We start from the raw sequence: 21,343 nt of genomic DNA on the forward strand, positions 1-21,343 counted from the left end.
TCTTTCTCTCTCTCTCTCTCTCTCTCTCTCTCTCTCTTTCTCTTTTTCTCTAGCTTTTTGGACTTAACATTTCCCTGAAATACGTAAGTTGTTGTCTTTCCTATCTCCAAACATTTCCCGTTTTCTCCTATCGCCAACTCCACTCAACATATCCCCCTCTTCATTTGCCTCTTCACAGAAATCTGACCCCGGTTATATCCTCCAGATACCTCAATTCACAATGTCTGCAACCAAGGAACTCACCCTGCAGGAGGTCGCTGAGCACTCCACCAAGAAGGATCTCTACCTGATCCTCAACGACAAGATCTACGACTGCACCAACTTCGCCAAGGAGCACCCGTACGTTATTTACCCACCGAATTTACCCCAATGCAAGCGAAAGAAGAAGCGAAAGTAAAAGAGGGAAACAAGTGGAAAAATACCACAGCCAACCCGATTATCTTTACTCGTTTCGCGCTTCAACCCACCCCAGATTTAAATCCCAGAACCAACCCGCTAATCAATTTTACAGCGGTGGTGAGGAAGTCCTCCTCGATCTCGCCGGCCAAGACTGCACCGAAGCCTTCGACGATGTCGGCCACAGCGATGAGGCGCGCGCAGTCCTCGACGACCCAGAAATGTTCATCGGCACCGTGAAGCGCATGGTACGCACCCATCAAAACACCCCAACATCCTCAATACACCTTTTTCCCACACCAACCCATGTGTCTCCCCTCTACCCTCGGCCTCCTCCCAACCCCACACAATCACATGCACCAACCCGCATTCCATATCCTCAAAACTAACTCAATCAAATAGCCCGGTGATCCCCTGCCCAAGTCCAAGGCCACCACCGCCACCGACTCCTCATCTTCTTCCTCCGCCTCCGGCTTCGGTGTCGGTCTCTACGCCGTCATCCTCATCGGTGGCGCTATCGCATACGGCGCATACAACTACCTCCAGGTCCAGCAGGCCCAGCAGGCTCAGCAGCAGTAAACTGGTCCGGGTGTGCAATTAGATGAGTGTGTGAGAGGACTAGTAAGTGGTGGTCAGAATGCAGATCTGAGATTTTAAAGACCTGTCTACGGATGGGAGTCGCTATGGCTAAAAGAGCAAAGAGCAAAGAGAGCGTGTTTTTTTTTTCGAGTTTCGGGCCTTATGAGTATCCAGCTCTGTTTTTTATTACCTATCTATTTCATATGTATCGACATACCTTATTGGATTAATTTTTTCGGAATTCAAGTCAACATACTGTATAGTCTGATAACAATTTCAGATCGGAGAGTCCCGGAAATGTTTACTCCTTTAGGTACGTCGATCCCGATTCCCCGACATCCTAAGATCTCCACTTTCAGTGATTTCAAATAGCCCAAAGATGAGAGGTTGGGTCCGAGCTTGATTCGACGACTTTCGATCTTCTTCTAGGCATATGCAATTTATATCCATGTCCACGGATATATGTATCCGAAGTTTCGATCCATGAATCAAAATTACTAAGATTGAAAAGCCACGTCTCCGTCATAAAATAACAAGGTCCATCAATTCCTCGTAGACAAGCTAAATCAGATCTGCGGAAATAGCTACAAGAAAAGAAGACACAGGATGAGAAAGGCCAAAAGCAATAAATGCAAAAGCAAGAAAAAGAATCTTTTTTAAAACCCAATATTCATGAAATAGATACCAAAAAAATAAAGATGAAAACAAGAATTGAAGTAAAAAGCCAAAAGAAAAGAACTAAAATGATACTGTTCCCGCTCGCTCAAATTTAAAGCAGAGAAGGGTGTAAGAGTTTGGTTTCTAGGTCAGATCAAACCCACTGTCGCAATAATAAATAACTACTTACCGCGCAGCGCCTTGGAGTCCATTCTGCACGGCCTCCAGAATCATCTCCTTGGCCTCTTCCAGGCCGCTGGCGCTACCGCGGATCTCAATCGCTTCACCAAGAGCCTGGTCCTTGGGCACATTGATACGACAGCCTGTCTTCTTGCGGATGGCGTTGATCTGACTGCCACCCTGGCCGACGACGAAGCGGTAGGTCTTGGGATCCGGCAGGATCAGGTATCCCGTAGTGGACTGCTGGGTTGCGGAAGCGAGAGCCTTCTCAATGACGGAGCGGGCCTTGTTCACGTTCTCCGGGGTGCCGCTGAGAACCCAGGGGAAGGGGGTGGAGGCGGTTTCCGTGGCATTGTTGTCGACGACGGTCCAAGAGTGGGCGTCAGCAGTGACGTTGGGGTCATCAATGATCAGGGGCATGTCGGTGCCTTCAGCTGTGGTGCGGGTGTCTTCGGCGGCGGAGGGGGCAGGGACGGGCACGGCCTGGCCAGCGTGGTCCACGGTGACCTGGTGGTCGTTGCGCAGGCGGCGGAAGATGTGGCCATTGTCGGCGAGGACGTGGTGCAGGTGGCTGGGGATCTCGATGGTCTCCGCGTGCTGCTCCTTCAGCATGGACTTGACGTGTTCCTTGGCGCTTTCGACAGCGCTGCTGGGGCCCTTGAGCTTCACATCGGTACGGCCAGAGCCCTGCTTGGGGATATCCAGGGTGACGTTAAACTTGGACTCGATGCCACGGCGGGTGTCGCCTCCACGGCCGATGAGCATGCGGTGCTGGGCGGTGGGAACGTCGAGGATCTCCGTGACCTGGTCCTGGCGCTCCTTGACGAACTCTTCGATCGCAGCGATGATGCTCTCCACAATCTTGCCGTTACCCTCGAGGCGGATGGTCGACTCGGTGCTTTCGGGACGAGGGAAACGGACCATTCTGGCGGCACTGCCATCAGTGGGGCCACCAGCCTCGGTGACGATCTTGCGGATGTTGGCACCTATATAAGTCAGTAATTGAAATTAAGCATATCAATTTGCATGCAAACATACCGCCTCCACCGATCAGAGCCTTGTGGTACTTCTTCTCAACCTCAATGGTCTTGGTCACGGTGGCATCGAATTCGCTGGCCCGCTGCTGCAAAATCTTCTTGGCCTCGGCAACTTGCTGCTTAGTACCCTTGACACGAATCTCCACACGGCCCGATGCATCCGGCGTATCGTTGGCGTTAGGGACATCAATCTGGGCACCGGTATCGGCGCGAAGCTTGTCCATCTCACGGCCGCGCTGGCCGATCAGGGATGCGACCTGGCTCTGGGCCACAGAGATGGCGGCAGAATGACCGTGCTCAATGACATATTGCAGCAAGCTAAGGATCTCGTCGCGAGCGGAGTCAGCACCCTTGCTAGGGCCCTTGACAAGGACCTCATCGGGAGCCTGCTGAGTACGCTGGGGACGAGCACCACCAGCATCGCTGCCGGTTTCCGCGGAGTCATCATTGGCAACAGTTGCGCGGGGGAACTGGACACGGACAGAGTAACGATCCTGGAGACGGTTGACCTGGTTTCCGCGTTGGCCAATCAACTCACGGTGGTATTGGGCGGGGACCTTGAGGATGTGAGTGGTCTCATCTTCCAACTTCTTCCCCATGTTGATGATGCGCATGCGGGTGGCATCCGCCTTGGCCTTGGGTCCCTTGACCTCGACCTTGCCGTTCTCCACCTTGATATCAACATCGAACTCCTCACGGAGCTTGTTGATGTTCTCACCACGCTTGCCAATCAGGAAGTTGGCATACTTCTGGGGGAAATCGAAGCTAGTGATGTAACCACGCTCCAGGTCGTCCTTCTCCTGCTCCACGACGAAAGCCTCCACCTTGGCGGCAAGTTCAGCCACCAGGGCCGAGGGACCACGAAGGGAGACCTGACATTGAGAACCCTTGGCATCGCCAACAATGGCACGCACAGGGATGCTATCCTCGCCCTTGGACTCCTGCTCACGGGTGATGAATTTCCGCGCCTTCTCCTGGTATTTGGCAGGGATGGAAACCGTCTTGGCAACGATGTCAAGCTGGTCTCCGAGAGTGCTGAGGAGGAATTGCTGGGCCTCTTGCAGACCCTTCTCGAAGGCTGCAACATCTGCGGGGGAGGGGCGCTGTCTGGGGACCTCGAAGCGGGAGGCAGTCGCGGACGGGCCTTCATAAACAAGAACAACTTCAGGGCAGTTCATGTCATCCGGCACCATTAGGTGCACGCCATAATCACCCTGAAGGGTGTTTGCGCTTCGGTCGCGCAGGTACTGGTGGAAGTAAGGGTCTACAGGCACGTGGCGGAGTCTAGAAGGCGGGAGAGCCTGGACGAGGTTCATGATATCTGAACGGGCACGGATGGTGTTCTTGCCATCACGGGAGTACACCTCCCAAGTGATGGGTCCACCAGCGCTAGGAGGAAGTGCAATGTGCGCATCGTAAGTCGATTCGAGTTCCTTGATGACCTGGCGGCGACGGAGGTACTGCGAGAGAGCACTTGCGTGGGCATGGGGACCGGCGGGAGCAGTGGGATGCTGGCGGGACAGATCAATGCTAGCCATTTGCATGCTTGTCGCAAGATCCATAGCGTGTTCAATACCAGCCTCAATCTGGTCAAGGGGACCAGTGATGGTGAGGAATTCACTGTCATCGGATGGAGGGGGCAGGACAATGGCACATCCAGTTTGAGCAATGAACTGGTGCAGAGCGTCAGCCTCATTGCCCAAAATGAACTGGTGTTGGCCACGGTTGATGGCCAGCTGGCGCAGAGTAAGCTGCTGGTGCAATTGCGCAGCCAAACGCTCAATCTCAGCCCGAGCCTCCTGTGCAGCAGCGCGTTCTCCGGAAATCAAAATATGCTTATCAGGCACAGCCACAAACTGGACCTGGCCAGGGTTGGCTTCCTGAGGAGGAGGCTGGCTCGTCCAAGTATCGTAGCGGGGAACATTGATGTGCGCTTTTGTGCGCTCTTCAAGGGCCCGCACGTTGGCATCGTGTGCACCTGCAATGAAGGGGAAGAACTCGGGAGGAACGGTCTTCAATCGGAAGCTCATGTTTGAGCCGCGCTCCTTGACAATGGCCTCGATCTCGCGGCGGGCCATCTCCGCGGCCACGGCATCTCCCTCAATCAAAATGTCAATGGTATCATCGTCATCATCGTCACCAGCAGCGTTAGCATCGGCACGGGGGACCTGAACACGGGCACCAGTGCGGGTCTGGATATCCTGCACAACAGTACCTTGACGGCCGATGATGTGAGCGCGCGCAGATGTGGGAATGGGAACACGGACGGATTGCTATTGAGACGGATTGGTTAGCTTAGATACTCGTTTTGCGCACGTCCGATTCACATACCTTGGATCCAACCTGCTGAGCCACTTCGCGGAGAGCCTGGCGCACCGCATCTACGGAGCCCTTTCCTTCGAAAATGATTGAGCCACCAGGGCCACCGCGCATGTCCACATTGGCCTTTGATCTGCGGGAGATATCCCGGAGGACATCACGAAGAGGCTTCTTCATCTGTCCACGGGGTTGCATCTGGGAGGGTGCTAGGCGGAGCTGCTCCATGTGCTTTCCGGGGAGGGCCATAATACGGGGGATCTCTGTTCCTGTGTCAATAATTTATCCAATCCGGAAAGCTCCAAAGTAATCCACGTACCCATTGACTTCGCGGGCGAACCATTTGCAACAGCAGCGGCCGCGGAAGGCTTCTTCGCACCCCATGTAGCAGCCGCGGGGGCAGCAGGCTTTGGACCGCTGCCCAAAGCTGGGAACAATTCTTCGGATTGAACGTCGAATGCCGGGGCCTTTTTGGTGGCGGGCTTGGGGGTGGGCGTCGGGGAAGCGGTTTGGGCGAGGGTGGTGGGCTCGGGGGTATCAGCGTTAACGAGGAGGGGCTGGTCGGGCTGTATCGCGATCGGAGGGGGTGCTTGAGGTCCTCCTCGTCCACGGTTTCCTCCACAGTGGGCTTGTGCACCTCGTCGCGGGCGTGCTGCTGTTCCAACATGGCAGCGAGGGATCCGCCGTTGGCAGAGGTAGATGCTTCAGAAGCCATTACGAATAATGAAGGTCGATAAGGAAATTGGGGTTGGAGACAAGGTAAATGGGCTATGCACAAGATCCTGCAATCAAGACGGGGCCCGGGTCAGTATGCAATAACGATCAAGGCAGATCAGGACAGATCATCATAAACCTCGGGTGCAATCAATGGCGTTACAAGGACTTGGAAATCACTCACAAGTGAAAGTATATCCTTCCTCTTTTGGAATTGAGTAGGATATATAGGTTTTCTTTGGGTTCAGGAGAATGCCGAGGATGCTCAGGAAAATGCAATAGCGATTTGGACTGACAAAGCGCCGAGAATCAAAAAAGAAAGATACAGGGGCCCAAAGAGAGGAGCCACCTGAAAAGAAAGTGAGGAAGCGAGGTGGGAGAGAAGAGAGGTGAGAGGTGAGAGGAAAAAGGTCGAGAACCCCGGACAATCTAGAGAGTACAGAAAAGGCCAGCTCTGAGTCTCCGGGGAAGTTTTCTCCGAGTCCGTCCTTACACTTTGCACCTTTTTGACCCTTTTGACCCTTTTCTTTCTTTCTTTCTTTCTGAAATACTTATTGATAGTAATTGACCTTGGACACGTCCAGGTTTGAGATGCACAATGTAGCTGTGTTTGCTTTCAGAGATGTGTTGTAACACAATCCCTAACAATGAAGCCAATCACAGAGAACTTGTATAAATCTCGAATGATTTCACTATAACTTACATCTTTATATTTGCAATTGGATTTCGCACGTGGCCACAGTGCGGCAAGTGGCCAATTGATGATGCACGTCACTGTGGCTCAAGGGTCTCCGGAGATAGGGGAGTTTTAATAACATTCAACTTCATATGTACTATTGTAGGCAAATGTGTAAACAAACACATATATGATCTGCTTCGGCCCCATAAACCTTAAGTTGGATTTCTAGCTATTTGATACTCGTGGCCCCCATCTGGTGGACATAGTTTGGCCTTTGAAGGGTTCTACGTTATGTACTAAGCGCAATATCCATGGATATTGGAGTACTATATGGATGAAAGACACATTCTCGGTATATTATTCAGTATCACAATCCCTGGGCAAGTTGTTGAATGCTTGCATCTTACCGGTAGACGTGAACCATTCTTTTGATTTCTAGGAATATATATTCCTCCACCACCAATCAAACTAACAAAACACCAGTCACCGTCAATGTTATCGTCGATTTGGACGCACCCTCAGCCCAACTATGTGCACCCCCATTTGCCAAGGTGCGACGAGTAGTCTACTCACCCCTGGTATTAGCAGATGTCCTCGCCGTAGGCTTTATAAAGCGGAACCGGCGTTTGCAGTCTATAAGGTTTCCCCTCGTTTGGATGTTGGTGAACCGTCTTCTTTGTCAATCTTCAGAAAGGAGAGCCTCGTTGGCTACTCCATACAATGAAACGATTCTTCCGGGTTGGGTATGTATGCGGGCCTGGCAGCATTCCTGTGCGGCATCGCCGGTTGGATTGTGGGCACGGTGGAGACATACTACAGTACTACTACATACAATGTCGGAGCGCTTACCAATATGATTGGGGAGAATGCGCCTGACAAAGATAACCAGGTTCGCTTCTATCTTGTACTCGGCGCTCTCGATATTGGATCTGGAGTATGTGAGGCATTAAAGTGAGTGGCAAGATGTTTATGGCGCGACCTACAAGTGGGCATGTATGGTTCCTTGAATCCCACGACTGTACATGACCAAACCAGACCGAGATTTCGCAGATATGCAACCAGTTGATTGACCTAAATCAGAATATAAGGGCGGTATTATATAATTAAGACCTGCCAGACACGAAAAGAAGCGCATCATGACAGACATCAAGATGGCATGGGTATCGATAAATGAGTGCAATACCTCCACCCCCAAAAGTATAGGAGCCCAATCATTGACAATAGAAAGAAAAGAATGTAAAATGTATGTATCGGCCTCGCGGGCCATGATAATTATGTGCATTAAGTGGCCTTCACGAAAGGCCAGCCGTCCTTCCAGCCGAGGACGTTCCACGCGTACCTGTAGTTCGCGTTGTCCGAGGCCGTGGTGCTCTCCTTGATGGCAAGCGGGTAGTAGTGGTAGTACATGACCAAACCGAGATCCTTGTCATGGACAACACCAGGGCCGCCCGGTCCAAAGACCTGACCGTGGCTGGAGAGGAGCATGGTGCCGCCGGTCTCTTTGCATGACTTTCCGTCAGCATCAACCTATAAGATAAACGTTAGAACGGGTGTATTCTGGAATGAACGAGAAGATTGGGAAGCATACAAAATCACCAAGACCGGTCTTGGATCGGCAAACACGAATGTGGTACTCGGCACCCTTGGCTGGGAAAGTCTTTGTGTACTTGCCCGCAATACCAGCAGAGTAGAGGAGGTAGTAGTAGTCGCCGTGCTTGAACTCGTACGAGCCCTCCTCGCGGTGGTTCAGGGTCGCATTCCAGGAGATTTGGTAGGGAGTTGCGCCGCCGACTTTCAATGGAGTCTCCATCTGGACCTGGTAGATATCGCCCCAGAAAGAGCCAAAGTTCATATAGTTCTTGTTGCCGATGCTGATCCAGGCGGGATCGATACGGTTGTAGTTGTCGTTTGCAGGGAGACCAATGGTGCCGTAATCTGTCCAGGTACCGGGTTCCATGGTCTTGGATGTTGCGACACCGATCTGTGAGTTCCGTGTGCCAATCTTTGACAGGACGTAGTACATATAGTACTGGTCGTTCTGGAAGTGGACATCAGGGGCCTATCAGATGGATCGTGTTAGTTATTCCTAGACTTGATATTGTTTCCTTGTCATTTTGGGTGTTTTCTTACCCAGATATTCGTGCTGTCCACACCATCAAGGGTAATCTTAGATCCATGTGGCAACGCTGAGCCGATGTCCGTCCATGGACCCTTCACCGACGGCGAGCTATGAGTTCTGACACCAGTGCCTGTCGAAAAGCGGAAATATTTACCATCAGACACACGCTGAATCATGGCAGGGTCATGGGCCCAGCAGTCGCCTGTGCAAGGACCCCGGTTGGGGTATGCACTGGCGAGCGCAGTAAATAGAAGTGGTATGAGGCCAAACATGATGTATAGACAAAAAGGGAGGAGACCGCGGAAATCGGGATGTGAATTAAAAAAAAACAGTCTGGGAAGGAGGAATCGCGTCCAATTTATGTTGACTTGCCCTACGCCATTCGCAGCTCCCCAATGTTGGGCATTTTGCATATAAACAGCCCACCCAATCATTGGCTATGAACCCCTGTACATCGTATCTGCCCAGGTGGGCGATGTAAGGCGTATGTTAGTGAATCCGGTCTAACTGGAGTCGGCGTCGAAAGGGATGAGCTCATTACCCAAGGAGTCATGCTCCTGTGGACCCGTAAATAAAACACAGCTGTTCTTTTTGCATAAACAAAGGGTTGCCTTGGTGTTTACTCCTGTATGTATTCGATTGTGATGTCTCTTTTGTGCAAGGCGCAGTCAAAGTAGGTTTACTCCATTTGATCTGCATATCCACATGAGTTACTCCGTACACCGACCCTCAGATCCCAAAGTCTATAAGCTAAGGCTCTCGGCATCAGTCTCGGCAGGAACAGATGTGTGTTGTTCGCTGCAAGTGTGTAGTCTCCACATTCTCACCAGCAAGGGAGAGAGCACCTACCATGACACTATTGAATTTTATTCATGATGCAATATTAATTCTATTTATTCTTGATATATCCAGACAAAGAGATTGGGATACATATCTCACAACAAAGTTGCGTGGCTTATTTCTTGTTTACGCCGTATGGATGATCTGCGCCCATGTGGACTACGGAGGATACTAAGCCAATCATCTAGGAATCATGTGAGATACAACTAGCGCAAGTGACATGTATTTGAGATTAAAAGAGTGTCATGCATATTCGTCATTGCAGTTAACTCTCTTCAAAGCGGGGAGGACTCGGTTTGTATGTTATAATGAATCACTCTGCCTTGGGGAGACATCTTGATTTGACAGAAAATTGTTGTTTCGGTCTGACCAAGGACAACCTTGAAATTATCCGATATACTATGTCATATAAATGGCAAACCGTGCTATTGAGCCTCTTTGGACTCCACTTGGGACCCAACGCATGGTGTGGTTGCGTTAGATCTAGTCTCAGTAGCGTTTCTTTCAAGTAATCTTATTGGTGCCAAGAACCTTCAGCTGGGCTGAGTTTCAGTCTATAGCGATTGGACTTATCGCTATATTGGAGATCGGGGTCAAAGTGAGTGATCTGGGGCCAAACTGGGGGTCATTAGGGGTGGTTTGGGGGCGCTCTTGGAATATGGCCTGATAAATCGACGTGGCACTTCCCGTACAGGGCTGAGCTCTTCTAATAATATCGATATAAATCGTGACGACAGGGAACGGGGGTAGAGGAAATATTCCTTATTTCTTATTCGCATGTCCTTCTTTCTGTCAGACCAGTCGCCCGTGCACGAGAACAGACTGACAATAGTAAGCACTCACGATATTTATTCATGTTGTCACCATCTCATATATACCGAGGTTTGGCACATTCGTATGCATTGCTGTCAAGGTGGACCGGAACCTGCGCCAGATTCTCACATGAATGTATGTGTCACGACGACATGTCATGCAGACATACTATAGCAAATATGCCTAATGATATGTTGCATATGACCAGCAGAGTAAAAATGTGTTCATTTGGCAAACTCTAACAGACAAACGTCCATCCGATACTGCAAGGAACAGCTGTAATCCTCAGTGCTCAACATGAAACACAGCCATAGCTGCCCATCTCCATATCATCTGTTCCTCGCTCTCACCCCCAACTCTCTCTGTATTTCGGTTTCCGGCTTTTCGGTCAAATCCCTCCCACTAAATCGTACATGAATGCCACCACTTTCTTGGTTATGGGCAGGCTTAGAGATGACGAGCTGAACTAGGTCCAGGGCCTGGCATGGTAGTCGGGCCTTGGTACTGTGAGTTCCATCGTTGCTGCCAATCTGGCTCGAGCTGATATTGAGGACCAGAGAGTTGACTCTGTCGCAGGAAATAGTTTGGTTGCATTGCTGGAGGTGCTGGAGGTTGCATTGCTAGAGGAATGGGAGGATAGCGTGGTAAAGATCCATGTATTTGATTTTCTGTAATCTCAAGCTCTTGCTTGCTTTCGAGAATTTGGCCGACTATTGTCTTCAATTCTTTGATTTGCGTGAGTATCTCTCGGAGCAACTCAGTTTGCTCACTGCCAGTGACCTTTTGGGGGGATTGAAACGGAGAGAGACGGCTCGCATCTGATGCGCGAAGGCGAGAATAGGGTTCCGGAGTTACAAACCCGAGCCTCGAGGCTGAAGCAGTATTGATAGGGGTGCTTGGTGGCCAAGATTTGCCCAGGTCACTCGCCTTTTTCTCCTCACTAGCCAGCCACAAACGAAAAGAATCGACAACACCATACTTTGGAGTCGGGATCGTCTCCCCGGTGAGAATTTGTCTCCATTTGGGAAGGACTTCATCCAAAACATCGTCTGAGAGATATCGATTACCTTCATCGTCTGTGGCCAATGCGACATTCCAGTAAGGAGATCGAACTGTCCAGGCAACGGAGCCGGTCACGTAAAAGACTTCGTGATTCTTTCTCATTGCGTTTTTATCACCCCGAATCATCACATCCCGCATGTCATAGTCAAATTGTAGGGTCCGTTTGGGGTCAGCAACAAGATAATCGTCCGTACAGTCTTCTTGAGGTTTCCGTAATGTCAGTATCGTTTACCAAGGCTCGGAGTGCAAGTGAACAGGGTATTTACCGTTCTCTTGCTCACAGAGAGCTTCGAATGATATCTGTTGATCCTGCAAAGATTCCAACTTCTGCAGCAGCCTTTCATGTGCTTTGTTATCCATGAGGATACGGAGTTTCGCCATCCACCTCTGTCTATCGGTCAAAGAGTCGGGGATTTGGAGGCTCTCGATTTGTTCTAGAATAGAAGGTGTGCCGAATGGGAGTGTAAGACGACATAGTAGCTCCGGGCTACCTGGGGCGATTGGCTTATTCTCTTTGAGGTCGCTAAACCACCGAGGGAGGCATGCAGCAAGTTCCGTTGCCCTGCAGATTCTGCCTCCGGACAGGATCCGGGACAACAAATAGCTGACTGTGGCATCCTCGCCTGCACTAAAAGCAGGAGGACACTTGGTGCTCACCATGATGCTGTGTTTTCAGAAAGGAAAGCAGCTGGAGTAGTGCGAAAGTCAAGAAATGTAACGAAAAGAAGTTGAGATTTAAGACAAACAGACCAGTGAAAAGAGTAGAACTGCGGGAATGGAAAAAGAAGAGGGCTAAGTATTATAGGGTGCGTTAACAATACAGACGGGAGACTTTGGAAGAGAGCAAGTGCCCAAAGAGACAATTCGCCGCGCTAGGTTTCTCCGAGAGATTTGTTAGAGTCTAGATAAAAAGCGAGCAGAGGTGTAAGAAATGGATCGAATACGTGACGCGGATTGATGGATGGAAGGAGAGCTTGGCGAGGAGGAAGGCGGAAGGGAACGGTATGGGAGAAGAGTAGTTGAGGTAAACAAAAGGAAGACTCACACGCTCACAAGTGGTTGCCATATGAGAAATACCAATCGCCTAGTGATTCAGGTAACATCCTAGGACCGGTGGACAGCCTTCGTCAATCTAGTTAAGTATTACGACCATGTTTACAGAATTTCTTTGTTTAGAACCTTACTTCTACGGATATTGGATATAAGAAACAACCTGGTTCAGAGTAAGTGGTAGCTAGGTGCGTTCTTCCTTAGAGCTATCACCATTGATCTCCGCGGTATCAGAATATAAACCTTATTTGGATTAGGCGAGAAGGTGATGCCATTAGAACGACTAAAGCCATTAGCAATAACACGCACATCCTTGATAATAGGATCAAAGTAGTAAAACTGGCTAGGCAGCTTCAGCTTGGGACAAATCCCTTAGCAACAGGCAGAATATGAATTGGTAAGCCAGAGAGGCCAAATATCATGAACGCAATGTCATTGAGATAATCAAACAGACGGCGAAGTGTTGTAAAGTTCGTTTTAGAACCTTTGAACCGCCAGTGTCATTAATACCGCTGTGTCCGGCCCATACGACGTTATTGCCGCCATTTGCAATAGACAGAGGTGATGTCCACGATGTTAGCTGTGAGCGCGTGCTCATACTGACTTGAGATTTTGATAGTGGACTTGCTGCTGGATCGGCGATGTTGCTAAACATGAAGAGCTTGCCTGTTGACCAGATGAAGAGCCCTCGTGCGCAAATGGGAAGCTTTATATCTCGACGAGGCCAGCTTCGGGGTTTGACCTATGATGTTTAGGATGTCGTTGTTATATATTGCGAATGCTCAGAGAACGGAGTATTATGCCCAAGCCATTGGAGATGAGAAGTCATTATACACTAAGGATGGGCATCTTTATTCAGCTATATCCAAGCTCAAAAGAAGCTTGGATAAGTGTTGAAGATCTTCCTTCCAAAATCTACGATATGAAGTGGGAACAGCTAAATCGGATGAGATCTCAAGCACGCGCTGAAATTCCTTTGTCTAGTTAACTTGATACAATGGCTCATGTGGCGTCTTACTTCCTGATACTTAAGGCATCACATCCGAGTTTCGGCCGATTTGCCCCCAAATCTATATCTTTACTCGATATAGTACCAACATCTCCCAAATTTGCCACTATTAGCATTTTCAGGCTACATATCAGGCTACATATCATGCTATTGACTGGACCAACAGTGAAGATGTTCAGATGGAGACCAGTTGAAAATAGTTAGAGCCCGGACGTTTCATTTGACCTGGTAATGGTTGAGTCGACTATAGGATGTAAACGTCAAAGTCATATGTGTGCTATATACCTCCAAGCGTAAACGGAGCAATATGGCAGAGCGTAAACAAACACTATCTTTTATATAGGAGATTTGAGCAAACGGGGAGTATAGACCAACGGTGGCGTGGAAGAAAAAAATGCCCCGAAAATGTTTACCTGGGCCCAACTAAATGCCCAAGATATGTTGGCTTCCTGCGGTTTAACCTTTTTGGGACGTGTCCGGTTAGGGGTAAAAAAAAGGGGCCTGAACGGAGTTACTCTGTTTGCTCAAGATGAAGAAAATGTCTTAGTTTTAAAGATAGTGGATCTCGTATAGCCGTTAACTGTGAGATCCGAATATTAAACGGGGAAGAGTTTGAGACTATTACATATATACTATTCTTATAATATCCTAGATGGTATATATTCTATATCTCTCGACTTTATATGTGTATATTAAAATATTTGAAATTAGTTACTAGATTGTAGTATATACAAACCTGTTAAAACGCCTGTCCCCCAGCCACCCGACTCCTTTTCTCAAGACTCCACGTGCTAAACCTCCTCTCTTCTCCATATTCGCTTCCAATCTTCCATTCCATCCATCTTCAACCTTCGGGGACTCGGTTATTCTCCGTAAATCCCCTCAGGTCATGAACCTGGTTGGTCCAAACAAAATACCAAACTCCTGCATACCCCTCCTCGGCCCAATCTCAATCTGTCTCGTGTAGAGACAGAAATCTACCCACCATGAATCAGGACAATTTCCCATTGAAATTCCGCCGAGCATCTAGCAAACTTCACAAGGACCCCCCTAGCTTTAGTTCGCGCATTCTTCGGAGCCACCAAAGCACCACATCGCTGAAACGCACCCCCTCCGCCCCCGTCTATCCACGTTCCTCTCCCAGCGGCAGTCGCGAGCATAATCGATCGCGGTCCAACGCCCAATTCCCAGGTTCTTCATCGTCATCTCTGGACCAGAACAGTGGCGGCCCATCGCCTTCCAACGACGAATCAAGTGGCTTCTTCTCCAATCTCACCTCCCGCTCTCGCACCCGCAGTTCCAACCGTTTCTCCTACAACGAGCAGAGCTCGGATGAATTGAACGGCCCTTACGAAACGCGGGGCATGCTAAGTGCATTGGATGAGAACAGCGCCGAGACCGATCCTCATTCCCAGCAAAAGCCTGGACTCCGGTCTCACCACACCAGCCCCGATACCCGCGGACGCCACTCACTTCGCCAGTCCGCTAGCTTCACCACTCTAACACAACGAATGGATCCCTTCGCTCATCGCGAGACCGAAAGGCCTCCAAACCCTGCCAAACGGTATTCCGACGATGGCAATCCTCCGGCCGCTCCCCGAACGAGACAGAGCAAAAAGGCCAGCTTCTCTAGATTCGTGGACAGTATGCTTGGCGCCCCCGGTCGCAATATGAAAATTTCAGCTCCAGAGAATCCGGTCCATGTCACCCACGTCGGCTACGACAATCAGACCGGCCAGTTTACCGGTCTTCCCAAAGAATGGCAGCGACTACTACAGGAGAATGGTATCTCGAAGAAGGAGCAGGAGGAGCACCCACAGACTATGATGGATATCATGCGATTCTACGAAAAGAATACCCGCGGCGACAGCGATGATGAAGTTTGGCACAAATTCGACAATGCGCAAGCTGCTCAAGCCGCGCAAGCCACCAGCCCAAGAGAACAAACATCGCCACCGGGAAGTCCACGATTCCCGCAAAATCACGAAAGCAGCTTCGAGAATCCGCGATCGCCCCCGCCAATTCCTCGTGGGCCTCCGGCAGCAACGCCGGTCATGTCTCCTCCAGTGGGCGGCATGGTGCCCCATCGTGCTCCCCCCAAAACCGCCGACCGGGATGACTCCTTCCCGCCCTCCTCCCCAACCCCCGGTCTCGAATTCGTACGGAGTCGCGCAGCGACCTCCTCAGGAGAATTATACTCCTACGTTCGGCACTCCGACTATCCCAGAATCCGAGCCGTTGGCAGCATCGCCCCACCGCAGTCCCTCAAATTCCCGAAATGGCACCCCTGCACCCAGTGTCCCCAATATTCCCAATGTCATCACATCTCCAACACAATACCAGCGGCAACAGGAGCAGGTCATGGCCGCGGCTCAGCAGACTTTGGAACGGAATCGCACCCAACGCCAGCAAGCGCAGCAGCCGACAGCCATCTCCACATCAACCGCTGCTCCGGCACCAGATCTTTCGTCTGGGGTGTCACCTACCACGCGCGCTCCACCTGCTGCTAGACCTAGACAGCGTCAGCAGCGACAAAGCAGCATTATGGATATTCGGGAACGCTTGATGTCAATCTGCCATCCTGGCGACCCCACGCAGATCTACTACAACTTCAACAAAATCGGTCAAGGTGCCTCCGGTGGTGTGTACACAGCGTATGAGCATCCTCACAACAACTGTGTTGCCATCAAGCAGATGAATCTAGACTTGCAACCCAAGAAGGACTTGATTATCAACGAAATATTGGTCATGAAAGATAGCAAGCACAAGAACATCGTGAACTTCTTAGAGAGCTTCCTACATGGGCTGGATCTTTGGGTTGTGATGGAATACATGGAAGGTGGCAGTCTGACAGACGTGGTTACCTTCAACATAATGAGCGAAGGACAGATCGCAGCTGTTTGCCGAGAGGTGAGTACAAGATGATTGATCCCGTGTCAAGATAGGATCATGAGATGCTAACCATTTCGACTAGACTCTGAGCGGCCTCCAGCATTTGCATTCCAAGGGCGTTATTCATCGAGATATCAAATCAGACAACATCCTGCTGGCAATGGATGGTAACATCAAGCTGAGTAAGTTTCACCCCGTGTTGTGTCAAAATCATGCTAACAATCCTTAGCCGATTTCGGTTTCTGTGCTCAAATCAACGACTCGCAGAACAAGCGGAACACCATGGTTGGTACCCCGTACTGGATGGCCCCCGAAGTTGTGACTCGCAAAGAGTATGGCCGCAAGGTCGACATCTGGAGTTTAGGCATCATGGCCATTGAGATGATCGAGGGCGAGCCGCCGTACCTGACAGAGTCCCCATTGCGAGCACTCTATCTGATCGCTACGAACGGAACGCCCACCATCAAAGATGAACACAATCTATCCCCCATCTTCCGCGAGTTCCTTTACTTTGCCTTGAAGGTTGACCCGGAGAAGCGGGCGTCAGCGCATGATCTACTGAAGGTACTTGCTCGTTCTCTATTCTCCATTACTTTCGCAGCGATAACTGACATCTTGTCCTCTAGCACCCATTTATGTCTCTCTGCGCACCACTATCGCATCTCGCCCCCTTGGTCAAGGCTGCTCGCCTCAGCCGAGCCCAAGAAAAAGCCCAAAAAGGAGGTGCTTGAAAAGGATGCTGATAAATGACCACTTTGCTTTTTCCTATGTTTCGGTTTTATTTCGTCGTACTTGATATCTCTTGACGTCTTGCTCAGATACCCCGTCACTCCTGATGTTTCTTCTAGATCCCGACGTGCACTACAGTACGTTGTTGGAATCCGTTTATGTACCCAGTCTACTCCTTTATTACCTTTTTTTCATCGATTGTCGATGAAAACGACTCCATTCCATGAGCACATTGCCTGTGATATCTGCTTTGCTATTCGCTGCCTCTGTATTGATGTCTATGTAATTTCTTGTAGTTCTATTTGCCAATTTTATTGTTACCAGCTTATGGTGGATACAAGCAGTTAATGGGCCTTCGAACTTTGCATTTTCTTTTCCATCCGTTTGTATGCCTGTACTCCATAGTGGAGTAGAGGTATGTTCAGCCACCGCCCGATAAGAAAATGTGAGAAGAGGAAACGCAGCAGCCTATATTGGTAGGGCGAAGTCCTAGAGTAAACAGGAAAAAGAAAAAGAAAAAAAAGTAGAAAAGAGAGCAAAAAATAGAAGCTCCCCAGGCAGACATGATAGAGAAAAATCTCGTCAAATTATACAAGCCAAGCTACATTAACTTAGTCTCCCAACCTGCACCGTCGTCATATGCTGACTCAGGTGACGAGTTCCGCCCCGTACACAGTACCCCAACACCGTCCCTGATCATTCCCAAGGACCTGATTAACATATACCCAGCGCAATACCAGTCGCTTGCTACACCATTCCTTCCCAAGGCCCTGTTTTTTGTGACATTTACACCGCCTGCGTCAACCCGCAGCCTAGCCGCATCCTTTACTGTCGTCGACTCCCCGCATTCGGTGCTAGAGGACCACTACGAGCTACACAACCGGTTTTTGAAAGAGAGCGTCGCCTTCGATATCAAAGTCTAATTGGAATCTATCGCTAAACTTTCGCGACGTGAAAACAAGCCAAGCCGCTTGTCAGAAACTGAACAGTGCTGCCCGACATACCACCGAGTGATTACCTGCGACGGTTAGAGAAGATACATTCGCGATGTTTCGCGCGCAGCAGAACCACTTCGATGATGCCGTTGGTAAGTTACACCAGTTCTCTGCTCCGTTAGCACCCCTGGAGCTGGCTAGCTTGGAGGGAAGCTCCCGGGAGCATATTGAATCTGCTTATACGGCTTACTGACGATATTTCTTTCTGTGTAGCCAAGGCGACGGACGAGAACTTGACCTCCGAGAACTGGGAATATATTCTGGTGCGTTGTGCATAAAACTATAGAATCGCCGGAATAATCGCGGCGTTGGGACATGAGAACTGATTCGGCTCTTGTGGTTTAGGATGTCTGTGACAAAGTTGGTTCAGAGGAGTCAGGGTATGTGGCTGGATCCGAATTGCAGGCTTGCCCAAGCTCATCTAAAGACCGTTGCTGATTGCGATTTGCCGTGATATAGTGCGAAAGAGGCCGTGGCTGCGATGATCAAAAGGCTGGCTCACCGAAATGCCAACGTCCAGCTCTATACATTGGAGGTTCGTGACCAGATACACGTGCTCCTGGGAGTGCGAAAAATTCCCTGGTCTATGACTATAGCTGACTCCGATTTCTAGCTTGCAAACTCGTTGTCACAAAACTGCGGGCTAAAGATCCATCGCGAATTGGCTTCGAGAAGCTTTACTGATGCGCTACTACGCTTGACGAATGATCGTGTAAGTAGATCTGGGATCTTCAATTTGCTTCAAATAGCAAACATTAATCGTGGGTTTGTCTAGAATACGCATCAACAAGTCAAGTCCAAGATTCTGGAGCGCATGGAAGAATGGACTGAGATGTTCGCATCCAACCCGGATTTTGGCATTATGGAACAGGCATACATGAAATTAAAAACCACCAGTAAGTATCCATGAGACGCTTGAAATATCGCACGCCGCTGATTGTTTTTAGACCCGAATCTGCAGCCACCATCGAAACCTGGAAAGCGTGAGATCACCGATGTTGATCGTCAGATGGAGGAAGAGGAATTGCAGATGGCTCTAGCCCTCTCGATTAAGGATAAAGCAACTCCGGGGGCTGCTGCTGCCGCAGCGCCTCGAGCAGAGGCTTCATCTGCTGCTGCAGCATCCGTGCCGGCTCACCAAACTCAAGGGGAGCCAGCCGAGGCTCAACCTGCTCTCTTAGGTACATCAGTAGCTACCGTGTCACGTGTGAGAGCGTTGTTCGACTTCCAACCGTCTGAGCCAGGAGAGCTTCAATTCCGCAAAGGCGATACCATTGCAGTCCTGGAGTCTGTTTACAAGGACTGGTGGAAGGGCTCCTTGAGAGGCCAGACCGGCATTTTCCCTCTCAACTATGTGGAGAAACTCCCAGATCCCACTGTTGATGAGCTGCAACGGGAGGCTCAAATGGAGGCGGACGTCTTTGGCCAGATCAAGAGTGTCGAGAAGCTCCTAACTCTACTGAGCACTCGCAATTCAGACCTCAATGTCCAAGAAAACGAAGAGATTACTACGCTCTATCAAGCCACGCTTGCGATTCGTCCAAAACTAATCGAATTGATTGGAAAATATTCGCAAAAGAAAGGTAAACAGCCACTTGTTTGTTTTGCTATTTGATACCCCGCTGACACACGTCCAGATGAATTCACCCAGCTCAATGAAAAGTTCATCAAAGCTCGTCGCGACTATGAATCTCTCCTCGAGGCATCGCTAGCCCATCCGGCACAGCCTCAATATGGACGACCTGCCCAGCCACAGTATGGTTATCCTGGCGCCGCGCCTGCCGGGTACCCGTCTGCTCCCCAGGCGGACCCTCGATACTTTACTCCCCGGCCTCAAGGTTAGTGGAGTCTACGCATTATCCACCGACTCCCAGTTCTAACTTGACTTGTCTAGACACCACGACAACCCAGGCGAATGCATACGCACCATACCCCGTCAGCGAGCAGACTATGCCGTACCGCCCAGCCTCTCACTCCCCTGATCCTCGCAACCAGGCCCAGACCGGCGCACCTCAGCAGTCTCCCCATGCCGATCCTTACCAACCTGTTAACCACCGTCCGCAATCTACATACGATCACCCCCAAGAATTGGGGACCTCTGTCTATGATTCACCTGTCGACCACCCTGCTTCTGGTCAGCGCATGCCGTACCCTCCAACTGCGCAAGCCTCGCCTGTAGGCCACCAGCAATTCCAGCAGCAGCAGCAACAACAACAGCAGCAGCAGCAAGACTACTCGCCATCGGTCTACTCCGCCGAGGAGACATCTCAGATCCCACCTGCCTCTACTATGCCCCAAGTCCCGCACCAGTTCCAGCAACAACAGCAACAAACCCCTTACCCCAACTCTCCCAGTGGCCACCAACCTCCCCCATCGCACCAGCCTCCGCCGGTACCAGGGACAGCACAGCAGCCACAGTATACCTCCTACAGCCCGGCACCCCCTGCCGCAAGTACGGGTGAATACCAGGCGTACCAGCCTCCACAGGGCGGAGCAGCCGGCTCGAATCCAAGTTCCTTTTATCGGTAATTGATAGTTAGTCACGACCGCCCTCATCCGGTTCATAGGAATAAATTCCTTGACTGTCTTTAATGTTGGATGTGTACTGTGGCATTTCAAGCAGTATTCTTCGTTTCGTTATCCCTCCTTTGCTTGAAGTCTCTGTCATGTATCTAGCCAACGGTTTAAATATGTCGTCAATTGTATGTTAGTACATATGAGCTTTTTATCTCTATGTTTCCGTACGCTGGTGCTATAGACCTTCAATGTAATTCCTATAACCCTACGTGTAGATTCAATCGACCTTTGAAGACAGAATGAGCCGGTAATGGTAGGGGTCTGCCAATTAGCAATCCTCCATCGCGCACGAATCAGGTTATCATTTGCCTGAAAGCAAGGTGATAATGAACCAGACATACCCCAGGAGAGGGGAGATAAGATGAAGAAGTGTGAGACAGACGTTAACCGTGTTACTTTGCATTGTTTCCACTGGGGTCATACTTTCCATTCTGGTCTTTTTTTTCCCCTTGACCCTGCTTCTCAGCCTCATGGTCTTCCTAGCAAGACAAATAATGGCGCTAGCAACTAGAATTCCTACCATATTCTGAGGTTATTATAGGATTGACCTGTATGGTTTGATACTCACACTCGACGCTCCCCGTCATCTGTATGCCAACTGTGAATTCAAAACAGACAGGTTGTTATGAATAGGAAGAAGGTTAGTGACATATTGGGATATTTGATTGATTACAAGTGAGCAGATAAAGCACCAATGAC

At 50.0% G+C, this 21,343-nt stretch overlaps 6 protein-coding genes across 6 annotated transcripts; 3 read left to right on the top strand and 3 right to left on the bottom strand.

Moving 5' to 3' along the window:
- Positions 1 to 220: 220 nt before the first annotated feature.
- On the top strand, positions 221 to 975 carry N7517_001795 (cytochrome b5-like heme/steroid binding domain-containing protein; the record flags this gene model as incomplete). The annotated part of the gene is made up of 3 exons (XM_056719525.1): positions 221 to 339; positions 512 to 644; positions 799 to 975. 3 exons carry the CDS (start codon positions 221 to 223, stop codon positions 973 to 975), a joined length of 429 nt encoding a protein of 142 aa, XP_056583660.1.
- An 843-nt stretch (positions 976 to 1,818) lies between these two features.
- On the bottom strand, positions 1,819 to 5,880 carry N7517_001796 (putative RNA binding effector protein Scp160; the record flags this gene model as incomplete). Its single annotated transcript, XM_056719526.1, has 5 exons — positions 1,819 to 2,798; positions 2,851 to 5,122; positions 5,181 to 5,428; positions 5,485 to 5,731; positions 5,776 to 5,880. The coding sequence occupies 5 exons, from the start codon at positions 5,878 to 5,880 to the stop codon at positions 1,819 to 1,821; spliced, it is 3,852 nt and encodes a 1,283-aa protein (XP_056583661.1).
- Positions 5,881 to 7,839: 1,959 nt separating this feature from the next.
- N7517_001797 (Glycoside hydrolase family 43) lies at positions 7,840 to 8,949 on the bottom strand (the record flags this gene model as incomplete). Its single annotated transcript, XM_056719527.1, has 3 exons — positions 7,840 to 8,085; positions 8,147 to 8,617; positions 8,689 to 8,949. The coding sequence occupies 3 exons, from the start codon at positions 8,947 to 8,949 to the stop codon at positions 7,840 to 7,842; spliced, it is 978 nt and encodes a 325-aa protein (XP_056583662.1).
- A 1,828-nt stretch (positions 8,950 to 10,777) lies between these two features.
- N7517_001798 (uncharacterized protein) lies at positions 10,778 to 12,052 on the bottom strand (the record flags this gene model as incomplete). The annotated part of the gene is made up of 2 exons (XM_056719528.1): positions 10,778 to 11,592; positions 11,659 to 12,052. 2 exons carry the CDS (start codon positions 12,050 to 12,052, stop codon positions 10,778 to 10,780), a joined length of 1,209 nt encoding a protein of 402 aa, XP_056583663.1.
- A 2,385-nt stretch (positions 12,053 to 14,437) lies between these two features.
- pakA (mitogen-activated protein kinase kinase kinase kinase STE20) lies at positions 14,438 to 17,995 on the top strand (the record flags this gene model as incomplete). The annotated part of the gene is made up of 6 exons (XM_056719529.1): positions 14,438 to 15,610; positions 15,639 to 16,361; positions 16,426 to 16,525; positions 16,573 to 16,907; positions 16,970 to 17,066; positions 17,724 to 17,995. The coding sequence occupies 6 exons, from the start codon at positions 14,438 to 14,440 to the stop codon at positions 17,993 to 17,995; spliced, it is 2,700 nt and encodes an 899-aa protein (XP_056583664.1).
- A 124-nt stretch (positions 17,996 to 18,119) lies between these two features.
- On the top strand, positions 18,120 to 20,596 carry N7517_001800 (ESCRT-0 subunit protein HSE1; the record flags this gene model as incomplete). Its single annotated transcript, XM_056719530.1, has 9 exons — positions 18,120 to 18,159; positions 18,281 to 18,330; positions 18,413 to 18,447; positions 18,527 to 18,602; positions 18,681 to 18,779; positions 18,843 to 18,963; positions 19,015 to 19,650; positions 19,705 to 19,905; positions 19,962 to 20,596. 9 exons carry the CDS (start codon positions 18,120 to 18,122, stop codon positions 20,594 to 20,596), a joined length of 1,893 nt encoding a protein of 630 aa, XP_056583665.1.
- Between the last annotated feature and the right edge of the window lie 747 nt (positions 20,597 to 21,343).

Source organism: Penicillium concentricum (assembly GCF_028827145.1).
Source record: "Penicillium concentricum strain IBT 3081 chromosome Unknown utg000001l_segment0_segment0, whole genome shotgun sequence".
Taxonomy (NCBI): domain Eukaryota; kingdom Fungi; phylum Ascomycota; class Eurotiomycetes; order Eurotiales; family Aspergillaceae; genus Penicillium; species Penicillium concentricum.